This window comes from Zalophus californianus, chromosome 4 (genome assembly GCF_009762305.2).
Source record: "Zalophus californianus isolate mZalCal1 chromosome 4, mZalCal1.pri.v2, whole genome shotgun sequence".
Lineage (NCBI taxonomy): Eukaryota > Metazoa > Chordata > Mammalia > Carnivora > Otariidae > Zalophus > Zalophus californianus.
Window position 1 is genome coordinate 11,600,683 of NC_045598.1, and position 27,663 is coordinate 11,628,345.

Below are 27,663 nucleotides of genomic sequence, written 5' to 3' on the forward strand. Positions count from 1 at the left end.
TGTGTGTATGTCTCATTATTTAAAACTGCAGTACAGTTAGATAATCATGAAGGTGACACAGTTGTCTGCATCCTCACCTGTTATACTACACACTGGACTAATACCTGCCGGGGTGCCTGGCTGGCTGAGTCTGTAGAGCGTGTGACTCTTGATTTCAAGGGTGTAAGTTCAAGTCCCATGATGGGTGTAGAGATTACTTAAAAAATAAAATATTGGGGCACCTGGGTGGTACAGTGGGTTGAGTGTCTGACTCTTGGTTTCTGCTCAGGTCGTGATCTCACAGTCGTGAGATCCAACCTCGTATTGGGCTCTGTTAGCATGGAGTCTGCTTGAGACTTCCTCTCCTTCTGCCACCCTCATAAATAAATAAATAACTCTCTTATTTTATTTATTTATTTATTTATTTATTTTAAGATTTTATTTATTTATTGGACAGAGAGAGAGGCAGGAGAGAGGGAACACAAGCAGGGGGAGTGGGAGAGGGAGAAGCAGGCTCCCCACGGAGCAGGGAGTCCAATTCAGCGGTAGATCCCAGGACCCTGGGATCGTGACCTGAGCCAAAGGCAGACGTTTAACGACTGAGCCACCCAGGTGCCCCTAAATAACTCTTTTTTTAAAAAAAATATTTATTTATTTGAGAGAGTGAGTGAGCAAGAGAGCACAAGCTGGGGGAGGGAGAGGGAGAAGCAGGCTCCCCGCAGAGCAGGGAGCCAGACACAGGGCTTGATCCCCGGACCCCGGGATCACGACGTGAGCCGAAGGCAGACGCTTAACCGACTGAGCCCACCCAGACGCTCCGTAAATAAATAAATCTTTTAAAAAATAAAAAATAGGGATGCCTGGGTGGCTTAGTCGGTTAAGCGTCTGCCTTCGGCTCATGTGATCCCGGGGTCCTGGGATTGAGCCCCACCGGGGAGCCTGCTGCTCCCCCTGCTTGTGCTCCGTCAAATAAATAAATAAAATCTTTAAAAATAAATACATAAAAATAAATAAAAAATAAAATCTAAGAGGGGAAAAAAAGCTAAGTGCCTAGAGTCCATAATCTAAAATCTGATGAATTAATACTTGCTTAGCCTGGCAGAATTGGTTTTATATAAATTTCTATTTGATTTTAACTAGATGGTTGCCCTTTGGGATGATGGTTGATAAGATTCCTACAGAAGACAGGTTTTTTTCAGAATTCTGTAGTTGAATAATTGGTGACTTTACTAATAGAAATTTCACCTCTCCTATCCAGCTGGGTTTTGGAAAAAGCATGCCTACAAACTGTGTGTGGTTAGACGGGCTTTCTTCAAATGTGTCGGATCAGTATTTAACACGACATTTCTGCCGATATGGGCCTGTGGTAAAGGTAAGTGGGAGGTTTTGGTGTTGGTGTCAAGTTACTTCTGACTTCCTAGTCTCAGTATTCTATCCTGTCAGCTCCAAGTTTTAGTGTGGACATTTTCTTTAATCACTCATAACTTGTCATAGGAGGGCATCTGTATCTATTAGCTTATGATATGAGGAAGTATTTTGGAAAACTATTTTGAACTAGCCAAGATTAATTTTGAAACTAATTTGCATAATACTGTTAAATAGAATGTTTCTTAGGGGTTTTTATAATTTTATCTCATTAAAATTCGTCTAATTATTTGCATTCACATTAATATGTAATTGACTTCATTTTAAAAAAAAAAACAAGATGACTTTAAAGGGACGATCATACAACAGAATACACATCTAACCGATGTTGGTAAAATATGTACCTGCGCCCAGCAGGAGGAGGGTCTCTGGACCCCACTCCATTATGTGAAAGGAGAGCTTTGAACTCCTTAAGAGCAGATTCACACTGTGGTGGGCACGGCATTTCTTTCAGTGTAGCTTTTGTCATTTGGAGAGACACACAACATAAAGATTGTTAGCATAAATAAAAAATCCAGCAGCTTTAAGTTAAGAATTCTACTTACAACCAGAATTCACTGAAATTTATTGTTGATTCAGTATTCTACATTGTTTTCTCTCTTTCAGGGGTGTGTTTTTTTGTTTTTTTTTTTTTGAGCCAGAACTATAAGAATGCTTACTTGACTATAGTACAGGACTTAGTCAACATGGAAAATAAAATACAGAAAAACAAAATAAAGGCATGATGTACCTCAAGCCACAATATCCACAATTGTAAACAGTCCCTCCACATTTTTATTGTGTGTTTTCACTACAACATGCATCACCAGGAAAAGCCTGATATTTTTTCTAGAATAAAAAATATATAAATATGTTTTCTCTTGGCAGCGTCCTTGAGACTTAGGATTTTCTTGGGACTGACACTAAGTCTAGTGGATGAGGCTCTTATTTGGTTTTTGTTTTGTTTTTTTGTTGTTGTTTTTTATAGGTGGTGTTTGACCGCTTAAAAGGCATGGCCCTGGTTCTCTACAATGAAATTGAATATGCACAAGCAGCTGTAAAAGAGACCAAGGGGAGGAAAATCGGTGGGAATAAAATTAAGGTGTGCAGAATGACTTTAAACAGAAGTGAAACAAAATCATGTTGAGATCCCACTCTCTTAATAATGCATTTTGTAGGTGGCCAGCAAGGGGAGTGGTTTATAGGATATGCACTGTATGTCCTGTTTTTAAAGGGAATATTACTATTTGTATACTTGGCTACTTGAGGCCACAGCGTCATTAGCCACAGAATTTTCCCTAAAAATCATGTCATTCAAGGAAATGTGCTTCTTTACACCCCAGGTACCTGACGCTTACATGTATGCTCTTGGTGCAGGCTGGCCCACATTCACGTGTGGGTATCTGCACACCCAGGAGCTCAACGTATCACTCATTCCAGCCTCCTGAATGATCCTCTCTTCCTCTTCTCTTGTTCATGATAATTTGAAGGAATTTATGCACTTAATACTAACTATCATGGTTAAATTGAAACGATTCTTTTTTGAAATAAGATATTGAAAGATGATGGGTATCATAGGCTTAAATGACTCTGAGGTCCAGCTGTGAGTGAAGTTTAAATGTTCTTCGATATTTTATTTTATTTTATGTTCTAACTTGTGGTTCCAGCAAATTTACATCTAACACAGACTCTGGGTTTAGTTGATCTGATTATTTGGCAACCTAGAATCTTGATAGGTATTATTTCAGTTTTCCATTTTGCCTTTTCCACTCCTTCAGTATTGGGTTCTGGGACCTTAAATTATAGTTCTATATCGAGATTTCTATTGAATTTGAGAGAGATTTCATGTTAACAAAATACAGTTTCAGTTAGGACTATTTCACTTAGTTGAGACAGATTGCTCTTACTTGAAGTTTATCCAGAGGGCTATGTTGGGAAGGATTTCAAATTCAATAATGCTTTCCATCTTGAAAACCTGAAACTTGAATCAAACACCTGCTGTTCTTTCTTTTTAAGGTGGACTTTGCAAATCGGGAAAGTCAGCTGGCATTTTATCACTGTATGGAAAAATCTGGTCAAGATATTAGAGACTTTTATGAAATGTTAGCAGAAAGAAGGTATGTATTTTTTTTTTCCCAAGCAAGAAGGTATGTATTTTAAACCTATCAGCATAGCTTGGATTTTAAAATACCAAATACATCAGACTTAGATGGGATTACATTTTATTTTTCACCCCTTATTTCTACACTTATCCCCGAAAAACTCCTTTCCTTCTGTCTCCTCATACAGAAACACAGGTTTATTTTTATGAATTCTGTTTTCTTGTGGCTCGTGGGATTTAGGTTAAGCTAAATACATTTCTCATTGAATGCTCCTAGAATTTGAAAGAGTTACCGTTTTGCTAGATTATAACTTTATGTACAAATCATCCTGCTTAACAGTTTTAAATTAAATATGGTAACATGTTGAAGAGCACTGTAAACTAAGTGTCCTATATATTTAGTAATGACAACATGCAGATTATTACTGTGCATGTGCTCATACCGTTAGTAAAAAAAAAAAAAAATTGAGGGGCCCCTGGGTGGTCAGTCCGTTGAGTGTCTGGCTTTTGATCTTTACTCAGGTCTTGATCTCAGTCAGGGTCGTGAGTTTGGGCCCTGCATTAGGCTCCACACTAGGCGTGGAGCCTACTTTAAGGAAAAAAAAAATTTTTTTTTAATTGAAAAAGATTATCAGGAGCTTTCTTTGTTTTAAATTTGAATCTTCTAAATGGTGAATCAGTAAGCCAAAGCATATATAAATTGGTAACTTCAGCAATATAAAAGGAAACCTTATTTACTCCTGTTAATTTTTTTGGTCATGGTTATGTAGTATTTGATTTTTTTTTTTTTTCCTGCTGCTTATAGGAAACATTGTAGTCCCGAATCATTTTAAGTCTCATAGTTTGGACCAGGCTATCTCTGTTAGCTTAGAACTGTCCCCAAACTGATGATTGACTCCTTTTTAGACTGAATATATTAAAACACCCTAACATAGTGTCATCAAGTGCTTCAATAGCCGATCACATTTGAAAATGTAAACTATCATCCACATGGTCAAGCTGTTTGTCCAGACATACCTTTGTGATTAAGTCTCCTGGAATGTCACCACTGGATCTCCACCTCTGTACACATGTGGTAAAAGGCTATGTATGAAAAACGTCTTTAGACACTCTGGTTTAGGTATAAAAGGGGGGTCTACAAACAAGTAGGAGTCAGATCCTGATTGTGTTGCCCCGAAACCTGTGGAATATATTCCCTTTTTACTGCCTGTTCTTGCCACTTTTTAAGTCATAGAATGTATATATATATATATATATATTTTTTAGTCATTTTCTTGTGGAATATTGTATGGCAGTCATTGAATACTGGGACAGTTTTCTTAAATTTTTATTTATTTTTAAAGATTTTATTTTTAACTAATCTCTACACCCAAACATGGGCGTGAACTTATAAGCCCCAGACCAGGAGTCACATGCTCTACCAACTGAGCCAGCCAGGTGGCCCTGGGGAGGGGTTGGTGTTTTTTTTGTTGTTATTTTATTTTAAGATTTTACAGAGAGAGAGAGCAAAAGCAGAGGGAGTGGCGGGCAGAGGGAGAGGGAGAAGCAGGCTACCCACGGAGCAGAGAGCCAGTCCAATGTGGGACTTGATCCCAGGACTCTGGGATCATGACCTGCGCTGAAGGCAGACACTTAACTGACTGAGCCACCCAGGTTCCCTCTCATACACTTATTATGTTCAGAAAGCTTCCTTTTATTCCTACTTTGATAAGGTGTTTGGTTTTTTTGTTTTGTTTGTTTTATCATGAAAGGGTGCTGGATTTTTTTTTCCATTTGAAATGATCATGTGTTTTTTCCTTCATTCTATTAATATGGTGTGTAATGTTGATTGAGTTTTGTAGTTGAACCATCCTTGCATTCTTTTTCTTTTTTTAATTTATTTATTTGACAGAGAGAAAGAGAGAGAACACACAAGCAGGGGGAGCGGCAGGCAGAGGGAGAGGGAGAAGCAGACTCTCCACTGAGCAGGGAGCCCGATGTGGGGCTTGATCCCAGGACCCTGGGGTCAGGACCTGAGCCGAAGGCAGACGCTTAACGGCTGAGCCACCCAGGCACCCCCTTGCATTCTTTTTCTTTAAAAATATTTAATAATGCAGGGGTGCCTGGGTGGCTCAGGTCCTGATCCCAGGGTCCTGGGATCGAGCCCCGCATCGGGCTCCCTGCTCGGCTGGAAGCCTGCTTCTCCCTCTCCCACTCCTGCTTGTGTTCCCTCTCTTGCTGTCTCTCTCTCTGTCAAACAAATAAAATCTTTAAAAAAATAAATAAATAAAAATATTTAATAATGCAATATTATGATTTAATGAGAGTTTTTAAAGTGGGTTATAAAGCAGTAGGGTACAGTATGACCCAATTTTATAAAACAAAAGTAACATATGCAAAGAAAAAAGACTGGAAAGATATGTATACACATACACACATATAGAATACATATATGTATATACACATACATAAATTTATATATAGCATTTTTATCTATTTCAGGGTGGTTAGATTATTAGTGATTTATTTATTATTATTATTAACGTACAATGTATTTGTTTCAGGGGTACAGGTCTATGATTCATCAGTGTTAAACAATACACAGTGCTCACCACAACACATACCCTGGAGAGGTTTTTAATTTTTTTTTTTTTTTAAGATTTTATTTATTCACTTGAGAGCAAGAGAGAGAGAGAGCACAGGCAGGGAGGAGAGGGAGAAGCAGGCTCCCCGCCTAGCAGGGAGCCTGATGTGGGGTTCGATCCCAGGACCCTGGGACTACAACCCGAACTGACGGCAGACGCCCAATCGACTGAGCCACCCAGGCACCCCTGAGGAGGATTGTTTTGTTTTGTTTTGTTTTTTTAAAGATTTTATTTATTTGACAGAGAACGAGAGCATACAAGCAGGGGGAGTGGCAGGCAGAGAGAAAAGCAGGTTCCCCGCTGAGCAGGGAGCCCCACGTGGGACTCGATCCCAGGACCCTGGGATCATGACCTGAGCAAAAGGCAGTCACTTAACCAACTAAGCCACCCAGGTGCCCCAGGGGGAGGTTTTTTAAATGAAAAATGTATCCTACAGCCAAATTCCCCAAAGCTTGAACTTCTAAGGATTTGATAGTTTTTTGCCAGTAGATGAATCCACAGTCCTTTAGCCAGAAAGTCAGTTTTGATACAAGGCTTTCCTGTGTCAGTTTGTGTATGTGTGTGTGAGACAGGATGCATATGCATATGTCGGAGAACATGTGGGTCTGTGGAGAGAGAAAAACGTTTTCCATCCTGGCTCCCCAAGTAGCAGTTTAAAGGCATTGTTAACATTTTAAGTGCTTATAGGAATCCTTCCCCATAAGCTAGTGGAAGGTGTGTTGGTGGTCTAGTGGCACCTAAGACATAAAACATCCTTTAAAATCCTCTGTGCATACATGAAATATTTTTCAGAGAATAATGTCTTGTCCGAGGGTTGGGTAATGCTGTGCGGGTGTTCATTTTTGTATGTTAACGCTTAAATTCACTCATTTTGCTAATGATCTGGCTCTGGCTTTGTTCTTTAGTTCTTACCCATGGTTATTTATCCCTGTTGAATGGAGTTTATCTCCTAATGTAGGAAGCAGGAGGATATGGGACTTAACTGTGACTCAGTTTTGCCCCCTTTGCCACTAAGATATCTCGCAGTGCTTATGGAATAATTCCTTGCAGTAGGACTTGAGGTTCTTTGCCCTTTCCATAGAGTGGAAGGAAGTCATCCCACTGGATAGTTAATGCATGAATGAAAAAAATGCTTTACCTCTAATGATAGCTTAGCCTAGGAATGCAGTGACTGATTTGCATAGGGTACTGCAGTTTAAAAGTAGCATTTCATTTATTCCCTCAAATACTGTGTCAGAGAGATAGGGCCGTGACTCTTTTTTCCTGTTACTTTTGGTAGGAACTGAAGACCAGATGACTTTGCTGATAAGGTCACAGGCTAAGACCATGGGCTGGAGATAAGCCCAGTGCCCCTATCTGCTAGTGCATTGAGCTTTATACACTTTACCAAAATGATTCTCAAGATGAATTTACAAGATCCTTGGGCGCCTGGGTGGCTCAGTCGGTTAAGCGACTGCCTTCGGCTCATGTCATGATCCTGGAGTCCTGGGATCGAGTCCCGCATCGGGCTCCCTGCTCAGCAGGGAGTCTGCTTCTCCCTCTGACCCTCTTCCCTCTAGTGCTCTCTCTCATTCTCTCTCTCTCAAATAAATAAATAAAATCTTTAAAAAAAGAAAAAGATGAATTTACAAGATCCTGTTACGTTTTAGGTGAATTTCCCACCTACTTAGGGGAGTTGGGATATTGTGCAGTCATGTGAACAGAGTTATCTCAACACCTGGCTTTTCCAGGTTCTTTGGACACCCTTCTGTCCAAGGTACAAGTGTGCAGCTGTGCTGTCTCCTGCTTGACTTGCATTCTTTGAGGGCGGGAACACTCATTTCTTTTGGTGGTCAAGGGGCCCAGCAAAATATGTGCAAAATCAGTATTTATTAAACTGAATAGTGCTCCAGCACTAATGTTTACACATACACCTTTGACTTATGTAACTTCATATTTTTGGATATAGTTTTAGTTTGATTAATCTAAACATACTTCTGTTTTTATAGTATTATTTTAAGCCTACTGTGTTTTTTTGTTTGTTTTTTATTTGAGAGAGAGAGAGAGAAAGCATAAGGGGGTAGGGTCAGAGGGAGCAGCAGATTCCCCGTTGAGCAGGGAGCCCTATGCAGGGCTCGATCCTGGGACTCCAGGATCATGACCTGAGCTGAAGGCAGATGCTTAACTAACTGAGCTACCCAGGCGTCCCAAGCCCACTGTTAATGTGGGCGGTGAGCCAATGACCATTCTAGGTGTGCTAATCACTTTATATTAGAAAGCATATAGTATGTTTACCTTTATGTATGAAAAGATGCTTCCTTGGAGTTTGTATTTATGTTGGCAATGAATTAAATTAGCCGAGTTCCATGCTTAGTAACATTTATTTTAAGGTAGCTGGTCATTATTTAGGCAAAGAGTATGATTCCTGTGGAACTTGAGAAAGATCATCTTGAATCCAATTAAAATAGTACAGATATACCATAAAATATTCTCTTTGGACTGAGAAATTCTGTATAAATACATATAATAATGTTTTATTGATGCTTCCAGTGTTTGAATGTTCAGTCTTAGATGCTTCATTTGCTGTGGAGGGTGGGATAGAACATCACCCAGTAGTAGCTTTGACATATTTTTCTAAGGTTCATTCTTTCAACAGATACTTGAGTGCCTCCTATGAGCCAAACACTGTTACAAGAAGACCCGAAAAAAAACTCATGCCTTTTAGGGGCTTAAGTTCTAAATTTTTTGTGTTTCAGTAAGCCACTAATGGCAATACTGTGTAGAATGTATGACCTTGAGGGAACAGAAATGGAGAGTGAACAAAAGTGAAAGAATTGGTCTCTGTTACGGGTGAATTTCATTTTATCCATCATACGTGTTCTTGTGTGTACATTTAATCCTATCTTGAATGCCCCTGGATAGGTCACTATAAGAGGAAACCACAGTGAATTCCTTTACAGTTGAGAAATCCTCTTACAAAGCTTGTGTTCAGTTGGTGGCTTGGGGAAAAGTAACATTACTGAAGGCCAGGTATGTGCCTCACATTATGTCAGGAAAATTCTTAAAACTCTTTATCTTATTTAATCTTCTTAAGAGCCTTATGAGGAAAGGTTACCACCATTTTACAGTTGAGGAGATAGCCGAGGGAGACTGGCCCCCCAATGTGTATTTTTTTAAATTGTGAACTGGGAGGTATTATCAGTATCATGTGGGTCATGTAGGTGAGAGGATTTCAGTTAAATTATTCTCTATTTTTCCCTATAATGCATTTGTTTCCCAAGTTGTGATAAGAATATCTTTTGACAGAAAAGTAATTATGAAAGACTTAGAAATGTGGGGATGTGGTACTGTTGAATACTAGTGCTTATTATAAGTCGTGACACCTCAACCAAAAGAATAAAAAAGGCTGAAGTGCTGTCCAGTAGAAACGTAATGCAACCTAAATTTGTGGTTTTAAATTTCCTAGTAGACACAGTAAAAAATGAAAAGGTAAAATTAATTTTATTTAACTCAGTATGTCTAAAATATTATTTCAACATATAACCAATTTAAATAAGTTACTGAAGAATTTTTTTTTTTTTTTTTTTAATAAAACTAAATCTACCAAGTCCGGTGTGTATTCTGTATTCACATCTCAAATTTCAGGTTCTCAGTAGCCATGTGTGGGTTGTGGCTACGGATAGTGTTGGATGGTCCACGTCTAACTAATGAGTAAAGAATGGCAAATTTTTTTTTAAGACTTTATTTGAGAGAGAGTGAGAACGAGCGGGGGAGGGGGTAGTGGCAGAGGGAGAGGAAGAAGCAGGCTCCCCACTGAGCAGGGAGCCCCACGTGAGGCTCGATCCCAGGACCCCAGGATCGTGACCTGAGCCAAAGGCAGACACGTAACTGACTGAGCCACTCAGGCGCCCAAGATTTTTAGAAGCAGGATTTTGTCATCTCGTGTGTGATTTAATGTGTCAATGACAAGAAAACAAAAGAACTAATACATTCTTTTTCATATTTGGTAGAGAGGAACGGAGGGGGTCTTACGACTATAGCCAAGATCGTACGTACTACGAGAATGTTCGTACTCCGGGCACATATCCTGAGGATTCCAGACGGGACTATCCAGCCCGAGGGAGAGAATTTTATTCAGAATGGGAAACCTACCAAGGAGACTACTATGAATCACGATACTATGACGATCCTCGAGAATACAGGGATTACAGAAATGACCCTTACGAACAGGATATCCGGGAGTACAGTTACAGGCAAAGGGAACGAGAGAGAGAGCGTGAAAGGTTTGAGTCTGACCGGGACAGAGACCATGAGAGGAGGCCAATTGAGCGCAGTCAGAGTCCGGTGCACTTGCGACGCCCGCAGAGTCCTGGAGCATCTCCCTCGCAGTCGGAGCGCTTGCCAAGTGATTCTGAAAGGAGGATTTACAGCCGATCCTCAGACCGAAGTGGGAGCTGTAGCTCACTTTCCCCTCCAAGATATGACAAACTTGACAAATCTCGTCTGGAACGCTATGCTAAAAATGAAAAGACAGATAAAGAAAGGACTTTCGATCCTGAGAGAGTGGAAAGAGAGAGACGCTTAATAAGGAAGGAAAAAGTAGAAAAGGACAAGACTGAAAAGCAGAAACGAAAAGGAAAAGTTCATTCCCCTAGTTCTCAGTCTTCAGAGACAGACCAAGAAAATGAGCGAGAACAGAGCCCTGAAAAATCAAGGAGTTCTAATAAATTGAGCAGAGAGAAAGCTGACAAAGAAGGAGTAGCAAAAAACCGCCTGGAGCTCATGCCCTGTGTGGTTTTGACTCGAGTGAAAGAGAAAGAGGGGAAAGTTATTGACCACACTTCTTTGGAAAAGCTGAAAGCCAGGCTTGATAATGACAATGCCAAGTCTTCTGCCCTAGATCAGAAACTTCAGGTCTGTCAGACGGAGCCTACAAAGTCTGACTTGTCTAAACTGGAATCTGTTAGAATGAAAGTGCCAAAGGAAAAGGGACTGTCTAGCCACATCGAAGTGGTAGATAAGGAAGGTAGGCTTAAGCCCAGGAAGCACCTAAAACCAGAGCAGACTGCTGACGGGGTCAGCGCTGTAGATTTGGAGAAACTGGAAGCGAGAAAGAGGCGTTTTGCAGATTCCAATCTGAAAGCAGAAAGGCAAAAATCAGAAGTCAAGAAAAGTAGTCCAGAGTTGGAGGACGCTCGGGTCCTTTTAAAAAAGCAACCTGACCTATCATCTAGAGATGTCGTTCTTCTGAGGGAAGGAGAGTCAGAAAGAAAGCCTGTGAGGAAAGAAACCCTTAAACGAGAATCTAAAAAAATCAAACTAGACAGACTTAATGCTGTTCCCAGCCCCAAAGACTGTCAGGAGCTTGCCAGTGTTTCTGTTGGGACTGGCTCAAGGCCCAACTCAGACCTGCAAGCGAGGCTGGGAGAACTGGTATGCGAATCTGTGGAAAATCAAGAAACCCAGGCAAAAAAACCCATTCCCTCAAAACCACAACTCAAACAGCTGCAGTTATTAGATGATCAAGGACCAGAGAGAGAAGATATTAGGAAAAACTATTGCAGTCTTCGTGATGAGACACTTGAATGTAAATCAAGCCAAGAGAAACCACATTCAGTAAATACTGAAGAAAAAATTGGCATTGATATTGATCACACGCAGAGTTACCGAAAACAAATGGAGCAGAGCCGTAGAAAACAGCAGATGGAGATGGAAATTGCCAAGTCTGAGAAGTTTGGCAGTCCTAAAAAAGATGTAGATGAATATGAAAGACGGAGTCTGGTTCACGAGGTAGGCAAACCCCCCCAAGATGTCACTGATGACTCTCCTCCCAGCAAAAAGAAAAGGATGGACCACATTGATTTTGATACCTGCACCAAGAGAGAGAGGAATTACAGAAGTTCACGCCAAATCAGTGAAGACTCCGAAAGGACTGGTGGCTCTCCCAGTATCCGGCATGGTTCCTTCCATGAGGAAGACGACCCTGTGGGCTCCCCTAGGCTCTTGTCAGTAAAAGGGTCTCCTAAGGCAGATGAAAAAGGTCTCCCCTATTCTAACGTAACAGTCAGAGAAGAGTCCTTAAAGTTTAATCCTTATGATTCTAGCAGGAGAGAACAGATGGCAGACATGGCCAAAATAAAGCTCTCTGTCTTGAATTCTGAAGATGAACTAAATCGGTGGGATTCTCAAATGAAACAAGATGCCAGCAGATTTGACGTGAGTTTCCCAAACAGCATAATTAAGAGAGAGAGCCTTCGAAAGAGGTCTGTACGTGACTTGGAACCTGGTGAGGTGCCTTCTGATTCTGATGAAGATGGTGAACACAAGTCCCACTCACCCAGAGCCTCTGCTTTATATGAGAGTTCTCGGCTGTCTTTTTTATTGAGGGACAGAGAAGACAAACTACGTGAGCGAGATGAAAGACTCTCCAGTTCTTTAGAAAGGAACAAATTTTATTCTTTTGCATTGGATAAGACAATCACACCAGACACCAAGGCTTTGCTTGAAAGAGCTAAATCACTCTCTTCATCTCGAGAAGAAAATTGGTCTTTCCTTGATTGGGACTCCCGTTTTGCTAATTTTCGAAACAACAAAGATAAAGAAAAGGTTGACTCTGCTCCAAGACCTATTCCATCCTGGTACATGAAAAAGAAGAAAATTCGGACTGATTCAGAAGGAAAAATGGATGATAAAAAAGATGATCATAAAGAAGAAGAACAGGAAAGACAAGAGTTATTTGCATCTCGTTTTTTACACAGTTCAATCTTTGAACAAGATTCCAAGCGATTGCAGCATCTAGAGAGAAAAGATGAAGAACCAGACTTCATTTCTGGTAGGTTGTACGGGCGGCAGACATCTGATGGAGCGAACAGCACAGCCGATTTGATTCAAGAGCCAGTAGTTCTTTTCCATAGCAGATTTATGGAACTCACACGAATGCAACAGAAAGAAAAGGAAAAAGACCAAAAACCCAAAGAGGCTGAGAAACAGGAAGATACCGAGGATCCTCCTGAGACCCCAGAATCTGCTTCTGAGAGTAAAGAGTCAGAACTGAAGACTCCCCCTCCGATTGGGCCTCCTGCTGTCACAGCTGTAGCTCCGGAGTCCACGTCGTCGGCACTGGAGAAGACAGCCAGCGACAAGGCCGGGGAGGTGCCCCTGGTGACAGAAGAGAAGCCCAGGGAGCCGGCCTCCGCCTCCGCCTCCGAAGAAGCGAAGCCTGTGTCTGAGCAGGCTGCTACTGCTGTGCAGCAAGCCCAACAGGCTGACCTGCCCTCAGGAGTGGACCCCAGTAAAGATGCTGCTGGGGCTCCGTTGGTTGTGGAAGAGGACTCATCAGCTGACCAGCTGCCTTATTTGGACACCAAGCCTCCAACTCCCGGGGCCTCATTTTCCCAGGTAGAGGTCACCACAGATCCAGAACCCGATGGTACCCAACCACTTTCAAAACCAACTCAGAAGCCTGAGGAGGCTGATGAGCCAAAAGTGGAAAAGCCAAACTTAGCAGCTAATGTTGAGCCTAGTGCAAATCAGAAAGTTGAAGTTGTCCCTGAGGTCCAGCCTCAAGCTTCTGAAGACACTGAGGTTGATCCTCCAGTTGCTACGAAAGAGAAAAAGCCAAACAAAAGCAAGCGTTCCAAGACCCCCATTCAGGCCGCTGCAGCAAGTACCGTGGAGAAGCCTGTCACCAGGAAGAGCGAGCGCATAGACCGGGAGAAGCTCAAGCGGTCCAGTTCTCCTCGGGGAGAAGCACAGAAGCTTTTAGAGTTGAAGATGGAGGCAGAGAAGATTACAAGGACCGCCTCTAAAAACTCAGCCGCAGACCCAGAACACCCTGAACCAAGTCTGCCCCTCAGCCGAACAAGGCGCCGGAATGTGAGGAGTGTCTATGCAACCATGGGTGACCACGAGAGCCGCTCTCCTGTCAAGGAGCCTGTGGAGCAGCCACGAGTGACCAGGAAGAGACTGGAGCGAGAGCTGCAGGAGGCCGCGGCGGTCCCCACAACCCCAAGGAGGGGGAGGCCTCCAAAAACCCGCCGTCGGGCTGAAGAAGATGAGGAGACCGAGGTGAAAGAACCAATTGAGACACTCAAACCAGCCGAGGGATGGAGGTCCCCACGAGCCCAAAAATCAGGAGCTGCTGGTGGCCCACAAGGGAAAAGGGGGAAAAATGAGCCAAAAGTAGATGCTGAACGTCTGGAAGCAGCCGCTGAGGTGAGTCCCCAAGGAAGCGTGAAAGAAAGTAACACAAAATCCAAGGCTGATAAAGAAGAAGCAGGAAATGAACAAAAACGTGACAAAAAAGAAATGAGCACAGACAAAAATGCACCAGAAGACCCCGCAGTCGAAGTGGTGGAGAAGAAGACAGCCCCTGAAAAAAACTCCAAGTCAAAGAGAGGAAGATCTCGAAACTCTAGGTCAGCAGTGGACAAATCTGCAAATCTGAAAAATGTGGATACCAGTGTCAGTCCGAGTGTGGCGGCGGGCGCCGGGGGGCTGGCGGTGGAGAAGGAAGCGGAGGTGGTGGCCGGCCCTGCCGAGAAGAGCGAGAGTCCCCAGAAGGAAGGGAGTTTATCATCCCAGTTGAACAGTGATCCAGCCCCTCCGGACAAGGAAGTGGAGGAGAAGGAAGATGTGTCTGCCTCTGCGCCGTCCCCAGAAGCCAATCAGTTAGCCAAGCAGATGGAGCTGGAGCAGGCTGTGGAGAACATCGCAAAGCTCACTGAAGCCTCCTCCGCGGCCTTCAAGGCGGCGGCCACAGATGCACCAGACGGCCTCTCCACCGAGGACGGAGACAAGCCGGCACACCAAGCAAGTGAAACAGAACTGGCTGCAGCCATTGGCTCCATCATCAACGACATTTCTGGGGAGGCAGAAAATTTCCCAGCAGCGGCACCTTACCCCGCCGAATCCCAGACAGATCCACAGGCCCGCTCTCAGGCTCCGCAGCCCCCTGGGGAGGGCATGGAGCCTGAGACCAATGAGGCCGTGTCTGGCATCTTGGAGACCGAAGCTGCTACAGAATCTTCTGGGCCACCAGCTAGTGCCCCTGACCCCTCAGCAGACCCAGCAGATACCAAGGAAGCTGGGGGGAACAGCAGCGGAACCTCCCAGCCAGTGCCAGAAGCCAAAGGGTCAAAAGAAGCAGAAGTCACTCTTGCTCGGAAAGAGAAAGGCCGCCAGAAGTCAAGTCGGTCACGTCGTAAACGGAATACAAATAAGAAACCGGGGGGCACTGCAGAGACCCACATCCCTGAACCTGACCAAGTTCAATGCAAGAGTCCTGCTACAGATGAGGGGACGGCAGTGCCACCCCCAGAAACTCCAGAGGAAGAGCAGCAGAGAGAAAAGCCCCAGTCCACTCCGTCTGAGTCCTGTGCTTCGGACCCAAGCAAGACTCCATCCGTTGAGAATCTGCCCCAAGAAAGCAGCGTTGAAGAGAAGACTCCCACCAGAGTGTCTGCGCTCCCAGACCTTCCCCCTCCCTCCCAGCCAGCACCAGTGGAGGATGAACCTCAAGCCAGATTCAAGGTGCATTCCATCATTGAAAGTGACCCCGTGACCCCACCCAGTGACTCAAGTACCCCCACAATCCCTTCGGTAACTGCAGCAAAGCTCCCACCCCCTGTTGCCTCTGGGGGGGCCCCACACCAGAGCCCCCCTACCAAGGTCACCGAGTGGATCACCAGGCAGGAGGATCCTCGGGCTCAGTCCACCCCATCTCCAGCTCTTCCCCCAGACACGAAAGCTTCCGACATTGACACCAGCTCCAGTACACTGAGGAAGATCCTCATGGACCCCAAATACGTCTCTGCCACTGGCATCACTTCCACCAGTGTCACGGCCGCCATCGCGGAGCCTGTGAGCGCTGCCCCTTGCCTGCACGAGGCACCGCCCCTGCCTCCAGTTGAGCCCAAAAAGCCACCTTTAGAAGAGAAACCAGCAGCTCCAGCACCCAACACCTCTGACACACAGGCCCCAGAGGTTCCAGTAGCCGCGGAAAAGGAAAAGGTGGCTCCAGTCATTGCTCCCAAAATTACTTCTGTGATTAGCCGGATGCCCGTGAGCATCGATTTGGAGAACTCGCAAAAGATAACTCTGGCAAAACCAGCTCCTCAAACCCTGACCGGCCTGGTGAGTGCTCTGACAGGCCTGGTGAACGTCTCCTTGGTCCCCGTGAACGCCCTGACCGGCCCCGTGAACGCCCTGAAGGGCCCCGTGAAGGGCTCAGTGGCCACTCTGAAAGGCCTGGTGAACACTCCTGCCGGCCCCGTGAATGTCCTCAAGGGGCCAGTGAATGTTCTCACGGGGCCGGTGAATGTGCTCACCGCTCCGGTGAACGCCGCCGCGGGCACAGTGAACGCCGCCGTGGGCACTGTGAACGCCACTGCGGGTGCCATGAATGCGGGCGCGGTGACTGTCACAGCGGGTGCAGTGACTGCCGCATCTGGCAGCGCGACCGCCACCAGCACGGGCGCGGTGACGGTGGCAGGTGCGGTGATGACGCCATCGGCAAAGTGCAAGCCCAGACCCAGCACCAACGAGAACAGTCGGTTCCACCCAGGGTCTATGTCTGTGATCGACGACCGCCCGGCAGACGCGGGCTCTGGCACCGGGCTGCGTGTGAACACGTCTGAAGGGGTCGTGCTCCTGAGCTACTCGGGGCAGAAGACGGAAGGCCCACAGCGGATCAGCGCCAAGATCAGCCAGATCCCCCCGGCCAGTGCCATGGACATCGAATTCCAACAGTCGGTGTCCAAGTCCCAGGTCAAGCCTGATTCTGTGGCCCCGTCACAGCCTTCGCCCAAGGGCCCCCAGGCTCCTTCGGGCTTTGCCAATGTGGCCACTCATTCAACTCTGGTACTGACTGCCCAGACGTATAACGCATCTCCCGTGATTTCATCCGTGAAGGCTGACCGTCCGTCCTTGGAGAAGCCCGAGCCCATCCACCTCTCCGTGTCTGCACCTGTCACCCAGGGTGGCACGGTGAAGGTTCTCACCCAGGGCATAAACACGCCCCCAGTGCTGGTTCACAACCAGCTGGTCCTCACCCCAAGCATCGTCACCACTAATAAAAAGCTTGCTGACCCCGTCACCCTCAAAATAGAGACCAAGGTCCTCCAGCCAGCGAATCTGGGGTCCGCTCTCAATCCCCACCACCCTCCTGCTCTGCCCAGCAAACTGTCTACAGAAGTGAACCACGTCGCCTCAGGGCCCAGCACCCCGACAGATCGAACGGTCTCCCATTTGGCAGCCACAAAGCCAGATGCACATTCTCCTCGACCCAGTGGGCCCGCTCCGTCCCCGTTCCCGAGAGCGTGCCACCCCAGCAGCACCACGTCCACTGCTCTCTCCACTAACGCCACAGTCATGCTGGCAGCAGGCATCCCTGTGCCTCAGTTCATCTCCAGCATACACCCGGAGCAGTCTGTCATCATGCCGCCCCACAGTATCACCCAGACTGTGTCCCTTAGCCACCTGTCCCAGGGCGAGGTGAGAATGAACACGCCCACACTGCCCAGCATCACCTACAGCATCCGGCCGGAGACCCTTCACTCTCCGCGGGCCCCTCTGCAGCCCCAGCAGATAGAGGTCAGGGCCCCACAGCGTGCGGGCACACCCCAGCCGGCTGCAGCTGGTGTGCCGGCCCTGGCCTCCCAGCACCCTCCGGAGGAGGAAGTGCATTATCACCTCCCTGTTGCTCGGGCTGCGGCCCCCGTGCAGTCAGAAGTGCTGGTCATGCAGTCCGAGTACCGGCTGCACCCGTACACCGTGCCCCGGGACGTGAGGATCATGGTGCATCCGCACGTGACGGCGGTCAGCGAGCAGCCCCGGGCAGCGGATGGGGTGGTGAAGGGGCCGCCGGCCAGCAAGGTCCCGCAGCAGCCTGGGAAAGACGCGGCCAAGACGGCGGAAGCCAAAGCGGCGCCGGCCCCTGCGTCCCACGGGGAGGCCCGCATCCTCACGGTCACCCCCAGCAACCAGCTGCAGGGGCTGCCTCTGACCCCACCTGTGGTGGTGACGCACGGCGTGCAGATTGTGCACTCCAGCGGGGAGCTCTTCCAGGAGTACAGATACGGAGACATCCGCACCTACCACGGCCCCGCTCAGCTCGCGCACACCCAGTTTCCGGCTGCCGCCTCCATCGGTCTACCTCCTCGGACCAAGGCTGCTGCTCAGGTGAGTGCCGCCCCGCGGCGTTCCTCCCTGCGCTGGTTGAGGTACCGGCGCCGGCCCGGACGCGTGTTGCCCTTTCTGTGAGTTTAAAGAGGCGCTCCCAAAATTTCAGGGTGAGGGAATTCGATCACCGTGCAGAGGGCCAAGACCTGGGAAGGGGCTCTCTGGGGGATCTGATGGGGCCCCGGGGGGGGCGGTGCCTCCTTGCAGGGGTGTGGGGGAGAGTGGGTGACCTCTCCCCAGAACCCTCAATCCTGAGTGCCCAAGAGGATCACTGCTGTGGGCCTGACTTCCAGGGGGTGCCTGCAGCTGACCCTGCCCGGGAGCCCATGGCTGGGGAGTGGGGTGGGGGTGGGGGGCGGTGGGCAGGGTGCCGTGTGTAACACGCTCTCCACTCCGTTCCTCTCTCCCCTGCCGAACTCCAGGGCCCAGCTCCTGAAGGTGAGCCCTTGCAGCCCACTCAGCCTGCACAGTCTGCACAGCCTGCCCAACCTGTGCAGTCTGCACAGCCTGCCCAGCCCACGCAGCCCTCCCAGCTCGGCCAGCCGGGCCAGCCACCAAGCAGCAAGATGCCTCAGGTCTCCCAGGAGGCAAAGGGGACCCAGACAGGAGTAGAACAGCCTCGCCTCCCAACCGTACCTGCAACCAGGCCAGCTGAGCCTCATGCCCAGGTTCAGAGGGCGCAGGCAGAAACCAGCCAGACCTCCTACCCCTCCCCCGTGTCCGTCTCCATGAAGCCTGACCTCCCGGCCCCTCTCCCTGCTCAGGCTGCCCCAAAGCAGCCATTGTTTGTCCCCACAACCTCAAGCCCCAGCACCCCTCCAGGACTGGCTCTGACGCACACCGAAGCCCAGTCCGCTCCCAAACCAGATTCTTCTCCACACTTGACTTCCCAGAGGCCTGTGGATATGGTCCAGCTTCTGAAGGTAAGCCTGGGCAGGGGTCCTCCCCGGCTCCCCTCCAAGCTTTGCGCTGTGTTGAAGGTCCTAAGGTCCCCGCTTAGACCAGTAAGCTGTTGTCTGGGGCCATGTCCAGCATGGCTCTGCTGTGCAGCCAGGAGCTTACTTCCTGTTTGTCTCCCTGAGAGCAGAAGTACCCCATCGTGTGGCAGGGCCTGCTGGCCCTCAAGAACGACACAGCTGCCGTGCAGCTCCACTTTGTCTCTGGCAACAATGTCCTGGCCCATCGGTCTCTGCCCCTCTCTGAAGGAGGCCCCCCGCTGAGGATCGCCCAGAGGATGCGGCTAGAGGCCTCACAGCTGGAAGGGGTTGCCCGAAGGATGACGGTGAGCTTCGGGGCCCAGGCGAGCGACTGCCCTGCCCATGAGGGAGGACGTGGCTTGCCCCGCACGTTCTGTCGCCAGCGGGGGTGTAAAATGCCCTTAGGCTCAGAAACTGGTTTTTTTCAGTCAACAAATAGGGTGGGACTTTAAGGTCCCGGGAGGGGGGACTATTGTGGACTACGCAGCCGAACCCCTAGTCGGACAGGCCTCCGCACGGGGCCGCTGTCTCGAGGGGAGGCCCCGGATGACCGACAGCTGCTGCTGCTGCCACAGGTGGAGACGGATTACTGTCTGCTGCTGGCTCTGCCCTGCGGCCGTGACCAGGAGGATGTCGTCAGCCAGACCGAGTCCCTCAAGGCGGCCTTCATCACCTATTTGCAGGCCAAGCAGGCGGCAGGGATCATCAACGTTCCCAACCCTGGCTCCAATCAGGTCAGCCTGCTGTCTGCACGTGGTCAGGCTGGTCAGCCGTCTAATCGGGTGGCACGGGCTGCCAGTGCCGACTCAGGGGAGTCCAGAGGTTTCTCCGAGGGGGGCAGAAGGGCGTTTGGATAGAGGACTCGAGCAGAGTGTAGAGGTGGGGCCCCCGCGGCCCATCCTGGAGCTAACCCAGGGTGGGACCGCCGAGACCGGAGCTGTGGAGGCTACCCCGGGGGGTCGTTCAGGTGCCTAGTTTGCTGACACCTCGGTTCCTCCCGGTGGACGGTCCTGGGGGCATTAGCTGACGGGGAAACAGACTCACCCTAGCTCGGTGTGTTGGGCCCCCAGTTGGAAATGTTCAAGAATGGTAGTGGGGTGGCTGACGTGGAGACAGGGGATCCCACTCTTCTCTCTCACCCCCCCCCCCAGCCCGCCTATGTGCTGCAGATCTTCCCGCCCTGCGAGTTCTCGGAGAGCCACCTGTCCCGTCTCGCCCCCGACCTCCTTGCCAGCGTCTCCAACATTTCTCCCCACCTCATGATTGTCATCGCCTCCGTGTGAACCACTGATGGCCGCCACTCGGTGTATTTCCCCGAAGCTCTGCAGCAGAAAGTAAACCCAGGACCCCCCCCCCCCCAGTCACGCGGAGGAAGCAGCTGCTGAAGGGGACATCCTCCACTGCCAGCCGCCAGCCTCACCCTCGAGCCCGCTCCCCCCCAGGCTCAGGGGGGCAGACCCCTCTGGGCAGTGGTGCTGCTACCTGTGTGTTTACATGACATTTAGCCCGAGGACAGACCACCACCCGATGGACTCTGCAGACACCTTGGGGCTGGGTTTCTCTCTCTCCTCTTTTTGGAGAAAAGGAACTGGGCAGTGGAATTAATTTTTTGTTTTTGTTTTTAAGAAACAAAACAGAACTGCCTTTGCACTAAATTAGTGACTTGGACTTTTGCACAGTGAAGACAGGCTGTGACACTCTGGATGTCTTGGTGGACCTGAAACACATCGAGGACTCGCGCGCAGGACATCAGGCTTCTGCCGAAACACTGGGGTCAAGGAACATTTCATTGGGTTGTTTTGTCCCCACCCCACCCTTCCCCTTGTTCATTTGAATGTGTCACCTTTCTTAATTCTCCTGCCACCACCGACTATGATTCACCCGGATGTATAGTTTACAATCGAAAAAGAGCAGACAGAAGGATTCTCTTTCCTGGTGGGATATGCGGAACTTGGGATGTGTGTATATATAAATATATAATATATATAAATATATATAATACTGACTTAAAAAAAATCAAATTCCCCTGACATACATTTTTTTTAATCTGTGCCAAAAATGTGTTTTCAGAGAAGAATCTTATTTTCATACTCAGACTTTGTATTGTCACTCATTTGTATAAGTGCGCTTCGTTACCGCACGGGCCCTGCCCCCGCGATCTGGAAGTGTCACACACACACAGACTACAAAAACGACTGGCTTCCCCTCTTCCTGTTACCTTGACCTTCTCCCCCCCCAACTTCCTAACACTTATTAATTTATGAAACTGGTTTTCTCAGCGCAGTTTTGTTTTGTGTGTCCATTGGATTACAAACTTTATTAAAAAATACAAAACACGTCAAGTGTGGATGTGATTGTCACTTGGGAGGACCAAGGGTCCTTTGCTTATGGGAACAGCTGGCCCTCGTCCCGCTTGTTTCCCTCCCCAAGTCTGTCCACGGGACCTGCTCCCTTCCTGCCACTTAATCCTCCCCAAGCATCACGTTATCTTGTACAAAAGAGGTTTCTGCCACAGACTGAACTTATTTGTTCTCGGGTAACGTGGAAGGCACTTCAAAGTCGGATGGGGGGGCGGGGGGAGGAGGGGGCGGGGGAACCACCCACCAGGCAAACTGAAACCTCGCAGGCAAGCTTTGGTGTCTCGTCTTTCGCCCCTTCCTCCTTCGGGTCTGCCCCGGTGCCAGCGAGGAGGGTGGGGCATCTGGGCCCGGCTTCCCCTGCAGCGGGACCCACTACAAGTTGGGGAGGTGGGGGGCGGGGGGCGGGGTGGGGACAGGCCCACAGAGTTGATGGTCTCGAGAGAATCACGGGGCTCTCGTAGTGAGGAGGTGGCGCCATCTCTGAGGGAGGGATTACAACTGCTCGGAGCAAACTGTAGAGGGGCAGGGACGGCATCAGCTCTCCCTGCTGAGGAGGGTAAGGATGAGCTGTTCCACGGCCCCTGCTGGCCGTGTCCCCCACCGCCCCCCATCAAAGCTCCTGGCCACGGGTTTCTGACCCTCAGCCTGGTCGTAGACTCCATCGATTCAGGGCAAATAAATGTTCCCAAAAGAGTGGGGCCCTGGCTCGGCCTTGATCCTGTGAAGTGAGGGGGGAGCCCTCCTGCTTCCCCAAGCCCAAAAGAACTGGGCCCGTGGCCCGCTGGGCCTGGCTCTCTGCCTACCTTGCCGCTCTGGCTGAATGGGCTTCTGAGCTGGGCTCTCTCTGGGTTGCCTGGATCCTGGTAAGCCAACCCAATGGGCAGAGGGGGGAGCAGCGTCACAGCTGTGCTCCATGGCGGAGAGGGGAGCTCAGGTCCTGAAGCTAAACAGGTGAGAAGCCCAAGGAGGAGACTGGATGAGGGGATGGGGTGCACGGAGCCACGGTCTCTCTGGCCCCAAGCGTGCCGCCCACACCCCGACTCTGGACAAGGAAGCCAGCCTTTTTTTTTTTTTTTTTTTTTCTAGACCGGTCCAGAGGTACCCGTCCCACTCTGCGGGAGGGACAGCCTGGCGGCTTTGCCAAGGAACAGCTCGGTGCCGGCTGGTGCCTGGGAGGGGCAGCCCTTCCGTGGCTTCGGCCACAGCTCTGCCAGCTCCCCGCCCCACCCCCCACAGGGAGCTATAGGCAGCGTTAGAAAATAATCAAATTTATTCTCTCTAGGGAACGGGGCCACCCCTCTCAGATCTAGGGTGCCAGCCATCCTTAAATAAACAGTCACAAGGAGGGCCGCCTGCTCACTCTGCAGGCGGTGGGCATTCAGGGGCTGTGGGGGGAGTCTCTGCCAGAGCGGGCTGGCCATCGGCCCCGTCCCGAGGGCGGAAGACCAGCTCCCCAGCCTGCAGCACCTGCCCGGCCGGCCACGCGCTGCCTGGCCCGTACTGCTGGTAGAAGTCCGCGTCCGTCTGGAACATGACCAGCGCCTGGGCCGTGTGGATCCGCACGTGCTGCGCAAGGCTGTTCGCGTCCAGGAACTTGTCCCCACAGGAGTCACATGCGTAGAGGATGTGGGTGTTGGGGTCTGTGGGAGGTGGGGGGGCCATGGTCAGGACGGGGACAGCCCTCGGGGGGCCCACCGGTTTTCACACTCTGGGCGGCCCCCCTCACCTTCCTCCTGTACTTGCTTCACGGCTTTGCTGATCTCGGCCTTAAGTACTTCCGTCTCATCGGCGGTCACCGCGGCCCCCACTGGTACCACTGCGGGCAAAGGCGGGCGGAGTCCGCGGGGCCTCAGGCCTCAGGCTCCTGCCCCGTTGCGGCCACCGCGGAGGCCAGCTGCCCGTGACCACCCCCTGCTGCCCGCAGCCCGCACCTGTGAGCTGAGTGACGGCCGTTGCCGCCAGTGCCTCGGTGGCCAGCGTGACCATGTCATCCACGGTGACCACGCTGACCTCACCCCCCTCCTCGGGCTCCAGGATTTTGATGCCCGCCTTGCCCTGGTGCACGGTCTTCACGTGGGAACGCAGGTTGTCCACCCGGTTGAAGCCACGACCGCACTTGTCACACAGGTAAGGCTTCTCTCCTGGGGGGGAAGGCAAGGTTCTCGCCTGCCGTTGGGGGGGGGGGGGAGGACCTCAGTGGCCTCCAGCTTCCCCCAAAGCCCTGTCTTTTCCAGCAGCAAGTGCTCTGGGGCAGCCACCAGGGCTGCACAGAAGCCTCCAATGGCCACCGCACCTTCTGGATACTACGAAAACGGGGTCCTCATTGAAGTTGAACCTCCCAGGCCCCCTGAAGCAAGAACTGGCACCCAAGGCTGGGATGTGGAGGGACCTCCCTTCCCACCAGCCCCGCCCGCGAGAACAAGGGCCAGAGAGGGCAGGCGGGCACAAGCTCACCGGTGTGGATGATGATGTGCTTGGACAGGTCCCCCACGTTCACGAAGGCCTTGCTGCACACGCTGCACTTGTGAGGGCGAATGTTGTCGTGGTGGCGAATATGATTGGCCAACTGGCTGGACTGGACGAATCTGCGGGGGGGGGGGGGGGGGGGCAGGGCAAGCGGCTGGCACCGAACTGCGAGCCCCAGGGCAGCGGGGGGGGGGGGGGGGGCAGCCGGGGAGCTGGGCTGGGGCCTCCTGCCTCTTCTAGATCCGGCAGGACCCCGGGGACCTCTGCCTGGGCCGGGCCAGCAGTTGGGCCCATTGCCACCGAGCTTAGGTTCGTTTCCTGACCCCCTTCCCCGAGCGAGTGGGCTGCCGGGGACCCCCGTGGGGCCCGGGGCGTGCGGGGGGCAGGGGTGAGGGCCAGGACCTCTTGCCACAGCGCTCGCAAACGTAGGGCTTCTCCCCGGTGTGCTGGCGCACATGCGCGATCAGGGAGCTGGCCTGGGTGAAGGCCTTGCCGCACATCACACACTGGCACGGCTTCTCGCCTGGGGCGGTGGGGGGGGGAGCAGAAGGCGTCGGCACCCGAGCCCAGCGCCTTTCCCCGACCCCCCCCCCGCCCCCGGGCCACTGGCTGAGCACCCACCAGTGTGGATGCGGACGTGCCGCTGCAGGGCGCCGGGGTCCGCGAACTGCCGCTGGCAGTGGACGCACACGTACGGCTTCTCCCCGCTGTGGATCCGGAGGTGCCGCTTGAGGTTCCCTGTGGCGAGACGCGGGGAGGGCCAGCGTGAGGCGCCGCGGGGAGGCTGCGGAGCGGGGGTGGGGGGGGGCCTACCTGAGGTGGTGAACTGCTTGCCGCACTCTCGGCACTTGAGCGGCCCGTCGGCGATGTGGATCTTCAGGTGGGCCTTCAAATTCCCCACCTGTGCCCGGGCACAGAAGGGGAATCAGAAGGGCCACCGGCAGAATGTGGCCTCGGCGGCCCCCCCACCCCGGAACAAAGGACTCTCAGCCCTGCCCCCGGGGCCCCCAGGACGGAGCTCCAGTTTTCCTCGCGGCCCATGGCACGTTCCGGGTCCCAGCAGTGGAAAGGGAGAACCACCTCCCCACCCCGGTTCTTTGGGGGCCCTCGCCCCGCCCCCACCCATCCCTCCCCGCCCCCCACCCGTGTCCCCAGGGGGAGGGGGCGTGGGGGGGGACCGGCCACTCCCGAGGGCGCGCACGCACCTGGTTGAACTTCTTGTCGCAGTGGGGGCACTTGTGCTCCTTGTCGGTGTCATGGGTCTCCAGGTGGCGCATCTTGGACGTGGGGTCGGAGAAGGAGCGGCCGCAGTAGTCGCACTGGTAGGGCTTCTCGCCGCTGTGCACCAGCTGGTGGCGCTTCAGGTTGCCCGACGTGGTGAAGAGCTTCCCGCAGTCCTCGCAGCGGTAGCGCGCCTCGCCCGAGTGCCGCTTCTTGTGCAGGTTCAGCAGGCTGATGAGCCGGTAGCTCTTGCCGCACTCCTCGCAGCCGTACGGCTTCAACGGGCTGGTGGTCGCAGGGCGACAGGGAGGGGAGGGTCGCTGGGCTCCCAGAGGCCGGGCCCCGCGGCGGGCGGCGGGCTGGGGGAGGGGGTGCGTACCTGTGAGTCTTCTCGTGGGCCTTGCACGCAGCCGGGTCCGAGAAGGCCTTGCTGCACTCGCGGCACGAGAAGGGTTTCTCGCCCGTGTGGATGCGGATGTGCCGCTTGAAGTTGCCGGTGTGCGTGAACTCCTTCCCGCAGTCCTGGGGGGGGCGGGGGGGGACGTCAGGGACCGGGCGGGGGCGTGGGCGGGGGGGGCGGCCAGGGGCGCGGGGAGGGCTGCACCTCGCACTTGTGGATGACCGAGCCGTACGCCTTGGACTCCGTGCGGTCGCCGTAGGTGCCCGAGCGCAGGCCCCGGGCCTCGGCGCCCAGCTCGTGGCCCGAGTCCGTGCTGGCTGACTCCTCGCTCTCCTCGGGGGCCTCCCCCTTCTCCAGCGGCGGCCCCTCTTCCTTGACCTCGGCCGCGCCCTCCGCCTCCCGCTCCTCTCCTTTCCTGGCTGGCTCCAGCTCCATTTCTGCCGCGAGAAGGGCAGGCACTGAGGCGCTTGGGAGGGTGACAAGGGGCCTCTGCAGGCAGGTCGCAACCTCAGAGCCAGTGAAGGCCAAGGCGGAGGCCTGGGCTCCCCGCAGGGCCCCGCTCCGTCCCGCAGCCGCAGACAAGCCGGCCGGGCGCTGGCCGGGGAGAGGGCCGTCCGCTGCTCGGAGGGGGTGCCGTGGGCCAGTGTCCCCCGGGGACTTGGGACCTGCTCCGCGGTGGGGGCGGGCTCCCTGCTGGCGCTCGGCGCTGCCCCAGCAACACTCCCGCGCCAGCAGAAGCACGGCCGGGTGCGTCCCCAAGACACAGAGGCCAGATTTCAAGAATGGAAAGGTGCCTTGGGCCCAAAGCTAAAGCGGGACTCACGGTGGGATCCACTGGAAGGGTGCGGGAGGGGCGCTGGGGGGCGTGAGTGCCGGCTGGCTGGGCCCGGCGGGGGGGCAGGGGTACCTTGCTCCGAGCTCTCTGACAAGGCGGCCTCGGCCTCGGCAGCGGCCATGCTGCTCGTGGGGTCGGGCTTGGGCTCCACGGGGGGCGGCTCCCTGGGGGCGTCAGCCTTCTCCGTCTGCTCGGCCCCTGGGTGTGTGGTGTGGGAACACGCGAGGCTGGATTAGGGCCTGCCGACCGGGCCCGAAAGGCTCTCCTGCACCGGGCCCCCGGGAGCGGCTGAGGCCCCAAACGCAGGCTGCCTGTGCCTCTGCTCTGGCTGGAACAGGGGCCCCAGAGCGAACAACAGGTCACTCTGGTAACCAGAGCTCAAGGGGTGCAGCTGCCGGCACCCCCCGCCCCCGGGTGCCGGGACGGGCTGGGACCGAGGGCCGGCTGGGTCCTCGGTGCCACAACTCACCACTGGCCCTGCTCTCGGCTTGGCCACCCCGCTCCTCTTTGGGCTCCCTGCCCGGGCCTGTGGGCGGACCACTGCCGGCGGGGTCCAGCTCACCCAGCGTGGGGGCAGCCGCCTTCTCCTCTTTGGCTCTCTTGTCTCCTCCTGCAGATGGAACAGGACAGACCTGCCATTTCCCGTCACGTGCCCGTCACCTGGAGGGGTGAGGTGGCCCAGTACTTGCTAGCTCTTCCAGATCCTCCCTGGGGATACATCTACGTAGTGGTTTGCCAGTCTGTCTCCCCGGGCACCTACTCCACACGCCTGGTGGCCAACACGCCCGGTGCCGCTTCCATGGGGCTCCCACACCGGTCAGGGAGCACACCCCACACGCAAAACAATGCTGCTGCTCAGAGTCAGAGCTTAGGAGGGGAGTGGGGTTCTCTGCAAAGGGCACCATGAGAATCTGGCCCACAGCCAGCGTCAGGAGGAAGGGTACGAGAGGGGACGGGCAGCCAGAGGAGCGACCCCCGTGTGCAGACGCCTGGGCCACGCACGCCCCCAGCTCTCTGGGGCAGCAGAGCACAAAGCAAGCGGGTAAATGGTGGGGAAGGGGTAGGCAGACGGGCCGCTCGGAAGGTCTTCCTGAGACTTCTTACTAGCACCCCACGGTGCAGGCAAGGCCAGGTAAG

The 27,663-nt window shown here is 52.2% G+C and overlaps 2 protein-coding genes across 13 annotated transcripts in view; one reads left to right on the forward strand and one right to left on the reverse strand.

The window, feature by feature from the left end:
• SPEN (spen family transcriptional repressor) overlaps window positions 1–20,561 on the forward strand; it is a 92,513-nt gene extending 71,952 nt beyond the window's left edge. For 3 of the 6 annotated variants that reach the window (XM_027609802.2, XM_027609813.2, XM_027609829.2), the window contains exons 7-14: window positions 1,238–1,351; window positions 2,372–2,485; window positions 3,400–3,500; window positions 10,098–18,267; window positions 18,690–19,190; window positions 19,355–19,549; window positions 19,820–19,978; window positions 20,396–20,561. In XM_027609802.2, the coding sequence (XP_027465603.2) occupies window positions 1,238–1,351; window positions 2,372–2,485; window positions 3,400–3,500; window positions 10,098–18,267; window positions 18,690–19,190; window positions 19,355–19,549; window positions 19,820–19,978; window positions 20,396–20,527 (9,486 nt within the window). In that variant the 3' untranslated portion in view covers window positions 20,528–20,561. The remainder of the gene's footprint in view (window positions 1–1,237; window positions 1,352–2,371; window positions 2,486–3,399; window positions 3,501–10,097; window positions 18,268–18,689; window positions 19,191–19,354; window positions 19,550–19,819; window positions 19,979–20,395) is intronic. The other 3 variants (XM_027609792.2, XM_027609820.2, XM_027609782.2) reach the window with 2 other exon arrangements.
• A 198-nt stretch (window positions 20,562–20,759) lies between these two features.
• ZBTB17 (zinc finger and BTB domain containing 17) overlaps window positions 20,760–27,663 on the reverse strand; it is a 31,821-nt gene continuing 24,917 nt past the window's right edge. For 2 of the 7 annotated variants that reach the window (XM_027609841.2, XM_027609886.2), the window contains 12 exons: window positions 26,996–27,136; window positions 26,599–26,724; window positions 25,896–26,128; window positions 25,671–25,813; window positions 25,276–25,576; window positions 24,884–24,971; window positions 24,692–24,808; window positions 24,473–24,593; window positions 24,059–24,189; window positions 23,536–23,745; window positions 23,331–23,420; window positions 22,575–23,244 (listed from right to left, as the gene is read on the reverse strand). In XM_027609841.2, the coding sequence (XP_027465642.1) occupies window positions 22,961–23,244; window positions 23,331–23,420; window positions 23,536–23,745; window positions 24,059–24,189; window positions 24,473–24,593; window positions 24,692–24,808; window positions 24,884–24,971; window positions 25,276–25,576; window positions 25,671–25,813; window positions 25,896–26,128; window positions 26,599–26,724; window positions 26,996–27,136 (1,985 nt within the window). In that variant the 3' untranslated portion in view covers window positions 22,575–22,960. Of the gene's footprint in view, window positions 22,548–22,573; window positions 23,245–23,330; window positions 23,421–23,535; window positions 23,746–24,058; window positions 24,190–24,472; window positions 24,594–24,691; window positions 24,809–24,883; window positions 24,972–25,275; window positions 25,577–25,670; window positions 25,814–25,895; window positions 26,129–26,598; window positions 26,725–26,995; window positions 27,137–27,663 lie in introns of those variants that run through there. The other 5 variants (XR_003522874.2, XR_003522873.2, XM_027609859.2 and 2 more) reach the window with 5 other exon arrangements.